General features: G+C 47.9%; 1 protein-coding gene across 2 annotated transcripts; it reads right to left on the bottom strand.

Moving 5' to 3' along the window:
• Positions 1–2,354: 2,354 nt before the first annotated feature.
• On the bottom strand, positions 2,355–10,248 carry SLITRK2 (SLIT and NTRK like family member 2). Of its 2 annotated transcripts, XM_035001893.1 has the most exons (3): positions 10,041–10,248; positions 6,374–6,427; positions 2,355–5,875 (listed from the first exon to the last, which is right to left on the bottom strand). In XM_035001893.1, exon 3 carries the CDS (start codon positions 5,830–5,832, stop codon positions 3,295–3,297), a length of 2,538 nt encoding a protein of 845 aa, XP_034857784.1. In that variant the 5' UTR covers positions 5,833–5,875; positions 6,374–6,427; positions 10,041–10,248; the 3' UTR covers positions 2,355–3,294. The 2 variants fall into 2 exon arrangements, with proteins under 2 accessions (XP_034857784.1, XP_034857792.1); XM_035001901.1 differs by lacking the exons at positions 6,374–6,427; positions 10,041–10,248 and adding an exon at positions 6,114–6,195.
• Between the last annotated feature and the right edge of the window lie 5,058 nt (positions 10,249–15,306).

The raw sequence follows: 15,306 nt of genomic DNA, 5'->3' as shown, positions 1-15,306 counted from the left end.
TAGAAAAATTAAATCTCCTTAGAGGTCAGAGGGCAAAGCAGAGGAATTTGAAGAGTCATTTCCTTACTCACCAACTGCTGGAGGGAACAAAAAAGGCACACAGATTGACTAAAGTCCAAAACCAAATCAAACTTGGCAGTTGTGTCCCGACTGAGAAATAGTACTTTTGAATGTTTCAATACAAACTTAGCCACAGGTATACTCAGAAACAATGAAAGCAAATCACTAAGAGCTAGAATCGAAGGAAATTACCATTTGCCATTTGTAGGGCCAGACACATAGATCTGTTCCAGGCAGGGCAGGGGGAGATCACACTCTGTTGGCTGGAACCATTTCGCTGTGCTGATGCTCATACCCATTACAGGTTGCATAGGAAATAAAAGTGAAATAGCAAACTCCAGCTGTAGGAGATAAAAACAAAATCCTACAATAAAATAGCACTTGAGTGGATAAAGCAAAATAATATAGTCGGTGGGGATGCTAGTAAGTTAATAAACATAAAAGTGTTTGTGATTGCGTTAGGAAATAAAGCTTCAGAGTATATGGTGAATGAGGCCTTTTAAATGAAATGGTCTGAACCACATTCAAACAATTTCATCTTAAAACCTAATACAAATGAAGTAAAAATCTAAAGAACATGAGACTCTGGATTTGCACCGTAAGTACTAAATGAGAGAGTGTATGAATCTGAGTTCTTCCAGGAGGCCTCTTAAAAATCATGTAACTACATGAATATTAAGCTATCTCTGTTTAAGATCAATGAAATGGGTTTTTCTGTGGATAATGGAATGACTTTCAGGTGAATGAGAACAAACCCTGACGTGGAGTCACTACATCAGTAGTTCTAGTTAGATGTATAAACTTAAAAACTATCTTAACAGGATATGTATCCTAATTTGCCTTTATAATCACTTCCCAAAATACCTACCTCTGTATTCTGTGTTTATCATTGCACCAAATGAAAGCAGCCACAAGAAGATTTTTGAAACTCTTATATATATATGTATTATATATATAACACACACACACACACACACACGTATATGTATATGTATATACTTCACTCAAAGAGGAGGTGGTTTTTCCGGGAGCTGTCTCCAAGTTCAGTTAGCATAATATTCTCTCTCCTCTTGTATGAAATGTAAATCTCACTACATTAACTTTCTTGTAGATCATTTCGGGCCACCATTCTTGACTTTGATCTAATGGATTTGAATAGGAATTATGATCTCTAATCAAAGAGTGAACATGTTAGCTTGTCACTGTAGATATTCAGAGGTTTGTCAAGGGCATTTTTCTCCCCGAATGCCCTTTACATTTAAATATACACAATTAACTTCTATTGTTAAAAAAAAAAGATTTTGCACCAGTAGTTCTTAATCCAAATCATTTGGACTTAAGTAATTTCTAATTGAAAACCTATCACATGAATTGTTTATAGTGACAGACAATATACTCTTAGTCATTTTAAAGCTTTAAAAGTAAGTTATCAGGATCCACTTCAATCTCCACATGATAATAAAGGATTATTATGTGCAGTAACCTATTTATGAAAAGGAAACAGTGTGCTTCTTTCAGACACCATCAATTGCTTTAATAAGGAATTGAAAAGCTGGACTACTTTATATGCAGATCACCATCCCAGTTGCATAAGGATTTACAATAGACAAAACAAAACTATTTTTTGTTGTAAAGAAGGGCTGTTTGTTTAAATAGCACAATAATGTTTGCATCTAAAAATTGTTTACAGGCTAATAAGCCTTCATAAATGTTATATAGACTTGGTTAGTTAAAATCATTCTAATGCTAAGACCAAAACGAAAGGCTTGCTTGAGCTGACAGGGAAGAATTCAAGTAACACATGCCTAAAGAAGGCAGATGAGAAAAGACGCTTCCTTTCTTGGTTTAGGTACTTTTTAATTGATTTGGAGATGCAAAGAGTATGTGATCTGATAGCACCCCATTAACGCTTCAATAAATGTAAGCGGAAAACGCTGCCTTCTCGGAAAATGTGAAAATTGAGGATTCGGAGCCTAATCTTTAATCCTAAAAGAAATAGAAAGTGATGTACACATTTGTCTCTGCTGCCTTGAATTTGCAGAGAACTTACTTGGGATGTTTTAATCTCACCTTTGAAGGGGTTCCTTCAAGGTATTTAATGGCTCATATGTCTTTATTAAATGAGGTGTGTGGCGGCCTCTACTGGTGTGTGTTTATAGAAAATGTTTCAATAGGCAGAAAAAATATTAATTTCAATTAAAAAGTTAGAAATACAGACTCTGTCATTTAAATATATAAAAATATCTAATTTAATGCAGAAAAAATATATTACAAGTTGTGTAATGCACTCTTAATTAGGAAAATAATCTAAAACACTGACCATGTTAGTGTAAAATAATGATTTACGGAAGGGCATTAATTGTTCAATTCACTCTGAGATTGGGTTAAATATCTTTTATTAATGAATTACTAATCCCGACTGAGGCAGCTTCTTACCTCTAGTCCACTGTTAAATCCGCTTAGTTGACTTAAATAAAATCACTTGGAACAAACCCAGAGGAAAGGAAATATTTTACAGTTAAATCTCTAAAGTCCTACAACTAGAATCATTTGATGACAGGCTGGTTTCTATAACTCAAGCAAACTGTATGTTGACTTAATATAGTTGACATTTTGATCTATTTTACAATGTTTTTAATTTCAAAAATACAACACATTAAAATATGTTCAATTTATCAAAGCTAAAAGCAACACTTAAGTAATGTACTTAAAGTGCAAAGGCACTTTAACACAAAGAAGTGATGCCTAGTGGCTATACTTGGTAACTGAAGACGGAAATACCATATATCATTATTTACAAAAGAATTTATGGTCTCAAAAGATCTTTGGAGATCTTCTACAAAATATGCTAAATATTCATTTTTACGTGAAAAGTCTGCTTACTCTGTCTTCATTCACTATAATCTCCTCTTCCCATTCCCACACTGGAAAAATAAAAGAAGAAAAAAGAAACAAAACCATAAACAAAATATATGAACAAAATGCACTGTAGAAACACTCATGTTCACTGATGATTCCTAAGGAGAGAACTGGGGGGAAGGGGAGGAGGAAGAGAGGGTGGGGTGCGGGGAAGCAAGAGAGAAATAATTTAAAGGAAAACTTGGAAAAGCAGTATCATTGCTTCGCCCCATCCCCCAAGCATGTTCACAGTCCCCCACTGACGCTGAGGGAGGGAGAACACAAACACACACAAAAGCAAATGTAGTGCTTCCAACAGTGCGGAGCTGCAGCCCTTCACAGCTGACTGATTGCAGTTTGTTTTTCCAGAACTTCGAGGTAGTCTGGTTCTGATTGCGGCTTAGCTTGCAGTAAAGGGTGGTCGGGTTTTGACTGCCCCACAAAGCATTTCCTGGGAGTTCCGTATAAAACGGTTTTATTGATTCTGTCTTGGTTTTGGCGTCGAGATTCGTACGAAGGGGCGAACTGCCTTTTAGGTAAGGTACAAAAGTTATAGTGGACTAGTCCTGCACTGGGAAGTTCCTTGACTCGCTCTGCGATATTCTGATACAGCAGCTCGGGCTCTCTTGGCGTGGCTTGCTTTTCGAGCAACTCAGTGGCACTTATCGTGTAAGCCAGCGTGGCCGGCTCTTCTTTCTTCTCCTCCAGGTTGCCATAGCTGAAGTCTTGCAGGTTTCGGTAATAGGCTACCGGGTCTCCCTCCTTCTGCATGTAGATCGGGTTTTGGCACATCTGCCCCACAGGTGGGGGGATATAGTTGTAGACGTGGCCGTCCGTTTTATCCTGAGCCTCAGTATTGTAAGACCCATACTGTAGCTGGAAGGAGCTGACATCTAGGTTGTTGGCACTCCGCGGCACACTGGGCACCCCCTTTCTGCGCTTCAGGACAAAGACGAATAAGCCAGCCCCAAAACAGACAGATAAGATAAAGACAACAAGCAATCCTAAAATTAAGACGGAAAGTGGAACTTCAGTGTGGAGCTCTGGGTAGGAACTGGGAGACACACTAAGTGACCGAGGAGTGTCTGTGTTGTGATTTATGGACAAAACGGTTCCGTCTGACAAGTTGGGGCTGTCGGGACAGATAGCTTCCCTCCCCAGAAACTTCAGGATCTCCCCGGCATGCTTTGCAGGAGATTCGCAGGTCACCTCATTGATGATGACGGGGGAATTGGCATGTTCTGTCCAGTCCTTTAGCCCCATGATGTCACAGGTGCAGTCCCATGGGTTCTCTTGCAGATCTATCTGGATAAACGCCGGAAGCTGATCCAGAACCCCTTTCACAGGCAGGTGAGAAAAATGGTTGTTTCTCAGATTCAGCCTGGTGAGGGCCGTTCCCCCAAATATATTATCTGGTAGGGAGCGCAGCAGGTTGTTATTCAGAAACAGTAGCTGTAGGTTAATCAAAGCATCAAAGGTCAGTGGCTTAATCTCCTTGATGACATTATATTCTAAATAGAGATACTGCAAGCTCTGCAGTCCATCAAACATAGAAGGATACAGCACTTCAAGGTAATTGCCATTCAGGTAAAGTCTGCGTAAACTGGTCAGGTTTGTGAAGGCACCTTCCTGAATGACTGCAATCCTGTTGTTTCCTAAATGCAACAAGTCCAAAGAACTGTATTCTAAGAGGTCATTCTTATAGACAGTTTGAAGATAGTTCCCTGTCAGGTAGAGCTTCTTTGGACTGGTAGGTTTGGGCTGCAGGTCGGAGATATTCGTGAACTTCCTTTCTTGGCAATTAACGTTTAGACCATTGTCTGAGCTCTGAGAGGTACAGACACAGCTGCTGGGGCAGGTGAGGGGCACGGGGGACTTGGTCTGGTACACCATAATCGGCCCAAAGCTCTGCCTGTCCTTTGACACGGTGACCCGGGGAGTCGGGCGATTTCTCATTTTGGGGGCCCGGCTGGCTTTGGGAGCCCTGGTTGGGTTGAGAGCGGGATTCATGGTGGGCGACAGCCTTTGGACGTGCGTGTCTGCATGGCTGCCCCTCTGACCGGAGTCGCCGGTACTTTTTCTGGGACAGAGATCTTGCCTGGTCAGCTGGGTCACATCTTTCCCATGCAGTCGAAAGGGAGTTTCACAGACAATCTCCCCAACAAACACAGTTATGGTGTCCAGCCAAGCCTTGAGAGGAAGTAAGTCACAAGTGCAATTCCATGGGTTCTCCTCCAGCTGGATCTCCATGATCCCTCCAATGTGCTCAAGGACGCCAGCGAAAGGCATCACTTTCAGCCTGTTCCCTCTCAGGTCTAAGTGGGTCAGCAGGACGAAGCGGAACACATTGCTGGGCAGCGACAGCAGAAGGTTGTCATTCAGGATGAGCACTTTGAGCTTATTCAGTTTGCTGAACGCCCCTGCCTCGATGGCACTGATGTAATTGTAGTCGGCCTGGAGGTACTCGAGGTTCTCCAGGCCCAGGAAGGTGTCTTCCCTCAGCACCTCGAGCTTGTTGTTGTTGAGGTGCAGTCTCTTGAGGGTTTTCAGGCCGCTGAACGCCCCGGTTCGGATCTCCTGCAGCCCGTTGTTGCCCAGGTGGAGAGTCACGGCGTTGGAGTAATTGACGAACTCGTTAGGGTACAGTCTCGTCAGGAGGTTTCCATTGAGGAAAAGCTGATAGATTCGATACTGGGGCGGCTGGAGCAGGCTGACAGTTGTAAATCCTTTGTTTTCGCAGTTAATATTCAGGACGTTTTCCTTCTCTTCACACAGGCAGCGGATCTTGCAAATGTCTTTGGCAGTTTTGCGGCTCTCCGTCTGTAAGATCCCGGCCACGGTTAACACACTGAGGAACCAAACGCCGCTCAGCATCTTTAGGCACCGTCGGTGTCAGTTCAGGTACCTACAGGCAAACCTTGGGGAAGGGTGCCGGGGAGAGAGAAGGATGCGGGGGAGAGAGAAACAAGGAAGCCCGATTAAAATGGCAAAGCAAGGGGGCGGAGTGGGAGGCAGGGAGAATGCGGGGAGTGGGCAACGCGGCAGAATGAAATCACTGCGTTTCTCAAAGCGGTTTCTTCTCTCCTCGCCCTCCCCCTCCCCCCGGCCCCCGCCAGCCCACCCACTCGCGCGTCCCGGAGCACACATGCTTGCACCTGATTTCCCGGCGGGTCGCAGCCAGCCGCGGAGTCATTAGTAATCGAGTTGTCCTACTAAATCCAGCCCATCACCTCCTCCCCTGGGGTATCTTGAAGAGATCTCGGGCGGCTCGCCCGTCTTAGGCTCGCAGCAGAAATTGCTTTACTTTTTTTTTTTTTTAACTGCGCAAAAAGGGGGTGGGAAAATCAGGGGACTGGCGGTGGGGGAGGGGGAGAGGATGGAAGAGCAAAGACAGCGCGGGGTGGGGGTTACTCACACATCAGGAGAAGACGGGACCCCTCTCCTCTGCAGTCCGCCAGTAGTTTAGCATCTTCGGAAAGAGAAGAAGAGCAAGGTAAAAAGAAGACGCCGCTTCCGGGGGGGATGCCCTGCTTTCTGCCGGCGGATTTAATTTGGCTGGGGGTGGGGGGTGGTGCGCAGAAATTAAAAATCCGGGAGGCCGCAGGGGAGGAGAGGAGGGCGCGAGCGGCGGGAGGCCGAGTCGACGGGGACCCGGGGGTGCGACTGCGTAGGGAGGTCGGGGAGCCGGGCGGCGGGCGGCGGGAGGCGGCGGCAGCGGCGGCGGCGGCTGAGCCTGGGCGCGCGCTTCCAATCCGGTGGCGGCGGCAGCAGTGCGCCGAGCAGTTTGAATTTGAGAGGTTTTGCAGGCTCCCCCGGACAGGGCTAGGGTGACGTCACGCGGGGAGGGGGCAGGCGGTGGATCGAGGGCGCGCGGTGGGGGAGGGAGGGGCAGATGCTTCCCTTCCCTGCGAGTGGCTTTGCAAAGCTCAAATCCGGGCTGCGTCAGTTGAATCTGAACTACTCCACCTCCCACCCGGCGGGCGGCGGGCGAAGCTCCTGGAGGGGGATTCTCCAGGAGGGGCCCCGCGAAGGGCCTGGGACTCCTCCGGCCTCGCCTCGGGCGCCTTCGAGTGGTTTCTCCCACCTGCCACTCCCTCCGGGCCATTCCAGTGGGGTCTCATGCCACATTCCCAAGCGGAGGTCCAGATCTTCCCGGGGAGAGGGGTGCGTGGATGTGTGCGTGTGTGTGTGTGTGTGTGTGTGTGCGCGCGCGCGCGCGCAGGAGATGTGCCTCTTAGCCACAGGCCTGGGGCCCGCCTGCCAGCCTTCTAGCTCGTGTGCTCTGATGCTCCTGGTGCCGAGTGGGGTGTGTGCCCGCTCCAGAGCGCCTGTGTAGGAGGGGACTTGTGCTTTTACATACAGAGCTTTTTTTTCAGTGCGGAGAGAATTACTTTCTGGGGCGGTGACTGGCCAAACAGATACTTGCCTGGATTCTGAGAGCCAGCTCAACGTTAGAGAGAAACCACAACAACCCCCCCCCCCCCCCCCCCCCCCCCGCCGCCCCTTGAGAGTTAGCCAGATAATGAAGTTTAAACGTGTGCTTTTCGCCTGCAGGAAGGAGGAGTGGGCGTCAGAAAGGCACTGCCAGGCTGAGCCTCACTGGCGCGGTGTGGGAGCCCAGGAGTGGGAGCCCACGGAGGGGGCCTAAGCCTCCAGGCAGCATTATGAACTGCCAGGTGTGCGGTTTTTGCCTTCATTATCTTGCTCCTCCTGAATTCTCTTAAGGTCCCCTGGAACCAGGTGTCTCCCAGCGGGGAGTCCATCTGCAAGATGTGAAGGTCTGCTGTTGCCTGGAAGGGCCAGGCGCAGCCTCTGGTGAGGCAGGAAAAGGAGGCAATGGAAGAGAAGGGGGCAAAGGAATGGACCGAGGATGCGCCTGTCCCACCAAATACTTAAACTTGCTTTCCTCGCCTCTTCAGTCCCAGTCTGCTTCAGACCGAGTTGACACAGGGTCCCACTGCTGGGCCACATTTGGAATAGAGACAATCCCACTGGCAAAATGAGCTGCCTGAGAACGGAAAGCCCCCCACTTCTCCCCTCCTGCCTCCCTGGTAAGCTCAGGCTTTAGGAGTGTTCCGCCCGCAGGGGCTCTTTCGTCCTGGAGAAGGGCTCTGATAGTTTACAGACTTAGGCACTAAGGAAACCTGTGGCTCTGGCAGCCTCCTCCAGACTGTTCCTCAGGCTTTCACCTTGCCCTCTCCTTTTTCTTCGGGGAAGAACCTTGGACCAGACATCGTGAGACCCCTCCCCATCTGGTAATTCTTGCTTGGGCTTGGACAAGATCCTTTCCTTCTGGGGCCTCAAATTTCCCTTCTCTGTGCCAAAGGGCGGCACTGAGCTGAGCTGTCCTCGGAGTGGGAGGGGCAGCCGGGTGATGGCCTCCCCACTCTCTATTGCAACTGCATCATTAGATACAGAGTGATGCAGTGCACGATTAAGCTTCCTTTCACAGCAAAGGGGCATTTGTTCCTCCATATTTCTAAATATTAAATAGACATAGTTCCTAGAGAGATGTGGCTTATTCGTTGTCATTCATTTAACAAGCATTTATTAATTAGGTTAATATTTCACGGAAGCAGAAGCCAACATGAGAGCTGGACAAGACCTTTGCAGTCAGATTCATTTTATAGATGAGGACATTCCTCCACCAGGAGAAGTGCTGACTTGCTTAAGTTCAAGAATCTATAAAATGAGAAACAGAACCCAGGGATTCCTGGTCCAGGAGCTTTCCCCAAAGCTCACTACTGCTTGGTGTGAATTGGAGAACTATCTGCCTAAACTTAAATAATTGGTGGTGGTGTCTTACCTTTAAATGTGTGCTTTTTAAAAAATTGTATTTGAAAGTGAAATATCAAATATTAGTTTTAGTCGCAAATAATTTCCTGCAAGACACTGATGACGCTGTCAATACTCCCTGAGCACAGAAACTATTAAGAATTTCAGAGAGAGAGAGACAGAGAAAGGGGTAGATAGATGGGGGGCAGCTGGCGGAGCTTGAAATCCGTGAAAATTAGTACAGAGTGAAGGAAAGGCGGTGGTAAGCTGGCGGGAGTGGGGGGCGACACTGGGAACCCGGAGATGGTGTGACAGATCTTCCTTCCACGGTTAGCTTCCGACACGGGTCGGTGCATTCTCCCACCACTCCTCAGCCTCCACAGCCGCTTTCCCCAGGCACAGTTACTGGGATCGAATGAGCCTCAGCCCGGAAAAAGCACTTTAAGTAAGTTTCATTTGGCGCGGCGTCTCGGGGAGAACCGCCGCGGCACCCCGCTAGGGAGAGCGGGCTTTTACGGTGGCGGAAAGGTTTTGGGGGAACTGGGAGCCCTAGGGAGGCAGAGGCGGACGCTAAAATAAGGCAAACCCTCCCTCTCCTCGTTGGGGCGAGGGAGGCAGAAGCGGGGACTCCGTCGCCTCGATCTCCCGCGCATCTGAGTAGAGCCCGGCTCGGGTCGCCGGTGCTTCCACAGGGCGCGGGGAGGGCCGGCGGGATTACAGCCTGCGCCGCCCGGCCGCCCGCCAGGCCTCGAGAGGGGTTAACGGGAGTCCGGCGGGCCTGCCGGGGAGGGGTGTCAGCCTCCCGCCCGCCCTTCTCGCCCCCTCCCCCCCAATCCCGGCAGGTACGGTTCCCGGAGCGCGCTTCCGGCGGCCAGCGGGCCAGGCCATTCCCGGCTCTCCGGGCACCGGGCACCGACCGCCGACCACTAGCTCGGCCCTCCTCGCCCTCCCCTGGGCTGCCGGACGCCTGGGGCCCGGCGCTGGGGCCCACAGCCGCGACGGCCACGCGCGCTGCCTTCGCCCCGGCGAGCGTTCTTCCCGGGACCGGCGGCTCGCAGCCGGCACACGGGGCCCGCCCGGCCGGCGGTAGCCCGCGGGGCTGCACGACCGCCCCGAGCCCGACCACGCCCGCGCGGGCTGCCTCGGAGCGAGCGAGCCCGGGCGCGCGGGGGCGGCCACCGAGGGCGGCCGGCGGATCGCGCCCCGGCTTCCCGCACCCGGTCCCCCCCACCCCCCGCCTCCACGAGGGGAGGCGGCCGGGAAAGGCAGGGGGCTGAGCGCCGCGTTCCCGAGTGCTGTGAACTTACCCGGCAAGCGCGCCACCCGCAGCTTCCCCCGGAGACGCCTGCAGCATCGGCCAGCCGGGAGGCGAGGGAGCCGGCACAGCCTCGGACCGGCGCGCCCGGGAGCGTGGGGTCACGGCGGCGAGCGCGGGCGGCGCCCCCAAGGGCAGGCAGATCCCCACTGGAGCGGCTCGCCACCGGGCACCGCTTCTGGCAGGAAGCAGGGAGGGAGCCGAGAGGGAGGAGGGGAAGAACGGGGGCGGGGGGGGGAGGTAGGGACGGCCGCCCCTCTCCCGCACTTATCAATCACCCTGCAGATCAAATGTCCCCGCCGTGCCCCTGGGAGGGGGATGTAGCAGCCCACAAAGAAGCCGCCGCTCCATTTCTCTGACGAGCGCAGTGGCGCGCTGCTCACGCCTCTCGGCCCCTCTCGCCTGGAACTCTGCCCAGCCCTTGCAGCTCCTACCGGGGGCTGCAGCTCGGACTCGGTCAAGTGAAATGAGGATGGCACTCGGTCGGTACCAAATCCCAGGGGAGACTGAGACCACTGGGGGGAAGTTCCGGACAAGTGAAGAAGCAGCCAGCCCTCCGAGCTGGACGCCCTCCGGGAAGGCTGCCTCCCCCAACTAGTAAGCGCCCAATCACTGGAGTTCGCAGGCAGATATATAAGGACCTCCTACGAGGACGGTAAACAAGGAATTTCCATATAATATGGAGCTAAAGCTAGACTTGGGCAACGGTGTTAACAGAAGCAAGCGCTTAGCAGGGTGCCAGCCCGTGTTCATTTGATTCTTTTAATTCTTCGCGACGTTGCCCGGATTGGCTGGAGCGTACTTTTGGCCATCCCCGCCCCTTCCTTTTCCTCCTTTTCCCCCCCTCTTATTAGTAGTCCAGGTGGTGGCGGCGATTCGACTACAGGAAGGCCCTCAGGGAAAGAGTCACTGTGGTTCAAGAGGGAGGTGCGGTTGCAGTTTCCCTCAAGACCTGCCTTCCCCAGGGTATTGGGCATAAACTTGCAGTTGTGTTCATTTCAGGCAGGATTAGGGAGTTTATTTGGAAGGCACCAACACATCTCCCCCTCGATCCTAGAGGAAGGGGGCCTGCATGAACGCCGTCACTGCCTCCAGTCCTTCTTGTACCCCCGTCCAGAGTCGGTAAAACCCCCAGCTGTTCGGAATCAGCCCCAGTGTGATGATGGGGAAGAGGGGGGTGGACGATGAGCAGGGCCCCAAGTTAGAGCAAACATGAGCTCTCCTGCTAATGACTCTGCTTTGGGGTCTGTGTGTTTTCAAGGTTATTTCCTCTACAATGAAGCCAGGTTCTCACAGCACTGACTTCCACCCCATTCTTGTCCTTCCCAGGGGGAATCTTTTGTGCTTCCTCCTTCTCTTGGCTTTCTTTTCATAATGGTTTTCTAAGGAGACCATGCTGGGCCTTTTGAAAAGAAAATTACTGATAATCGTATATTGTGACTATAAGTAAAGTTTACTTTCGGAATAGTCCAAAGAATTATCTTTTATAATCGTAGCTCTGAGGTTTTAAGGATCATTGCTGCTCCTTTCACTTCATTCCTGAAAAAGACTTTTTGAGATTTCCCTGCCACTCAGATCATGTGCACAGGGGCAGACTCTTTACCGTTACGTACTCAGAAACATTACCCTGTTTTATTAATGTCCTTATTTGTGCAAAATACTAACCGCACTGTTTGCTACGGACTATTTAGCTGTGGTCTGGGCACATCATAATATTACTAACTAGGAAAAGTTATGCTGTGTCCTCTGTGTCTTTACCTCATTTCTGACTGTGCCATCTTTTCTTGTAGTTGTTTAATGGGTGCTATAAACAACCACAAAACACAGAGCTGAGAGGCTATTCAAAGGCAGAAATAATGAGACAGTCATGCTGGAAAAAGGAGACCGTTTACTGAGAAGGGTGATGTGTCTCCGACCAAAGGAAACACACATACAAAAGCAGTAACTTGTGTACAGATGAGATGAGGAACACAGTATCAATGATAAAAACCAACATTTTATTTTTGATCCGGTAGAAACATGTAAAATATGGCATGCATCAATTTTAATTAGCCTTGGAAGCAAGGCTAACGTGTTTACCAGCGCTCAGAAAAGCATTCAGCAGCCTGTCTTTCCACACGGGACCATACCGATGGTAAGATAAAAGGAGAAAGAGCAGACTTCTCTTTTCATCAGCATACAGTTTTCCCGTAAGGGGGTAGCTCTTTTGAAGGGGGTCGTGAAGGCACACACAGAATGACGAGCAACACAAAACTTTCTGTGATAATTACGGTAGGAGGGAGCTCGAAGTGTGTGAGTTTCAAATGTACCAATTTATTTGAAAGTCTCTTTTACTGACTTTTCTAAAAGCTTCTGCGTTAGGGGAAAATGTCCTGCTGTACTTGAATATCAAAGACATGCATATTAACGTACTTTTGTTAATGAATAAAAGTGGCATTGTTAATTCTTTGGTGTAGTGGCATTATAAACGTCTCTCTCTGTTAGTGCGCTGTTCTCTATTGATCATTTCATCTTACCAGTGGGCTTAGAGATCCCTGATCACAATGCCAGTAGGGAAAGAGTGCAAGAAAATCAAATTGTTCTTGGGCTTTTATCATTTCTTTCTAAGAGTAAGGGAAAACCAGAAATTTCACCTAGGATGAATCAAAAAACAAACATGTGTCTGCATTTCTAAGATGATGCAAATGTTGCCCAATTACTATGTAGTACACAGTTTGAGGATGTTATTTCTCTACCTTCTCTGCACCTGTCCAGAGCTGGAAAGCTCCTAAAAAAAAAAAAAAAAAAAGACAAAGTAGGAACCTCATGCAGAGTGAGTAATTCTAAGACAGATGTGAGATGTTCTCAGAGAATACTGTCTCTTTTGAATCAAAGATTTCAAAGAAGATTTCAGACAGAGACAGATTCCTAAATAAAGAAATGCAACACAGAGGACATGCCATTAATACCAGTAATTACAGTTTAGAGGATATTGTAGACTTTGGTTCTGTGATGCTATTGAAAGTGTGGATATTTTTAAATTCAATTCCATTATTTTGATTATTTTGGCAGGCCTGTTGGCTTGGTTGGAATAGTGCTGGGCCAGGACCCGAGTAGTTTGTCTTTTAATCCAGCACACATCCAAACCCTTAGAGACCTGGATTCAAATCTCACTTCTGCTTCCTACTTGCAGGGGGACCTGAGCAGGCACCTCTGTCAGTTTCCCCACGTGGAAAACTGGGTACTAAATCCTGCCATGTGGAGTCGGTAAGGACGGGATTCGTACAAAAGCCCTGGAAAATTGCGAAGCGGTACATATGTGTGAGGGGAAATCTTGACACGAGGGATTCCTAAACTCACTTCTTAAAATAACTAAATTATACAAAAACAGTGATTTTAGTGAGAAAGCAACATTTTAATTTAAATTGGATAACAGACTCAGGATTAGGAAGTTAATTACGATTCTGGTTGGAGCTCTATGATGTCGAACATTCCAATGGAAACCTAAAAACATTCCATTGTTTCCCTAGATTGTTCCAGAGAGTTGGATATATGTATATATTACCTCAACACTGTCGACATTTTGGACCAGATAATTATCTGTTGGGGGGGCTGTCACATGTCATGTGGGAGGTTTAAAAGCATCCCTGGCCTCCACCATTCTCCAGTAGCCCCAGTATGCCATATATATACACACATGCACATATATTATATTACATGTGTGTATATCTATTTGTTTGATGTATATATAATGTGTATGTGTGTATAAACAGCTTACACTTATTTAACAAACACAAACAAATTGAAGGAACGTGATATGCACTATGACCCAGCAACAGAGCGAGAGGAAGTCCCCAGGCTTCCTGATGCCCTGCTTTGTGATCTGCTTATGGGTTGAAGCAAGAGCTTCTGGAACCATAGTCCCCTTGTCATAGCCATGCACCCTGAAATATTCCACTGCTGTTTATTTTAAAAATTGCTGGCCATGGCTTGCTAAATTGACTTCGTGAGTGACTAATAGGTTGGATCTCAGAGGTTGAAAAACACTGACATACGGAATCAGGAAGGGGAGGAAGGAAAAATGGGACAGAACAGAGAAAGGGGGCAGTAAAAAAAAAAAGTGGGGGGAGAAGAGAAATAGAGGAAAAAAGAAGTTATAGAAAAACTTATGGTGCTCAACCAATTGTATCGAGTGTCGCTTAACGATGGCACCTCTGTCTTTATTGACTGAGTAGAGTGATTCGTCAGTAAGAACCATAGTTAAGCTCACTGGACTTAGGAATAAATATACATGGCAAAAGCCACAGATTTTACAGATAAGGCTTAGGACAGCATTAGCAGGTATTTCATTTATCCTGACACATTTCATCCTATTAATCTCACTGCAGCTGGAAGTTATATTTTAGTCTGGAGTTACAACCTAATGCCTACAGGAGGAAACCAAATTTATTGGGTTTGACATTGCACATTATTGGAACGATATAATGCAGTTGAGCCTCTGTACTAAGTTCTGTCGATTTTATTTATGTATTTATGTTTGACTAGTATAAATATATGGTAAAGTATATGCTGTAGTAGAGAGTTTAATGCTGACTCTGCTGGAACATTCAAAAATGTCTGCCCGAAAGATGCCCAGTTCTAAAGAGTTATACCCAGAAGAGCAGCTACTAAGGATTTGCATTAAGTATTTCTGATTTTTTTTAAAAAGTCATCATTCGTGAAGAGGACCAGGCTATTAATATTCAAAAAAAGCAAGGATGGCACACTCCAGATCTATCCTGAAGTTGTGCTTTGCACAAAATGAAGCGAGGATTAGAAACTGTGGGTTCAGAGGGGAGGTAAGTGAGATCTATAAAGTAAATAAAATAATTTCCAAGTAATAGCTGAGTGCAGCATTCAACCATCATTGCAAATCAATGCAAGGAGAATAGGTTTTTTTGTTTTTTTTTTTTTTTTTTGCCTTGAATCTTGATGAGTTACTACTCAGATGTGGTTTCAGTTCTTTTTTCCTTCCTTCCATTTTTCTTCTCCCAGGAGGTTTCCTAAATGACATGACAAGGACACTTGGCACGCGCCCTTAGTCACCTGATGATTGCAGGTGGGGTCACCCTGAACTCAAATGGTATGGCCCCGGGATGTATGTCCAACAACTTTTGCCTCTGTCTGTGGCCATACTGTGGTTCCTAGGCAAATTAAAAAGAAAAAAAACAAAGCTTCAGATTCCATGACATTCGATATCCCCGAGGCTCTCTCAGAAAAAAAATAGCTCAAAGTCTCTC

This window comes from Mirounga leonina, unplaced genomic scaffold, assembly GCF_011800145.1.
Source record: "Mirounga leonina isolate KUSES-001 unplaced genomic scaffold, KU_Mleo_1.0 Mir_101608, whole genome shotgun sequence".
NCBI lineage: Eukaryota > Metazoa > Chordata > Mammalia > Carnivora > Phocidae > Mirounga > Mirounga leonina.
The sequence above is the reverse complement of the archived record's forward strand: the minus strand, read 5'-3'. Positions and strand labels throughout refer to the sequence as shown.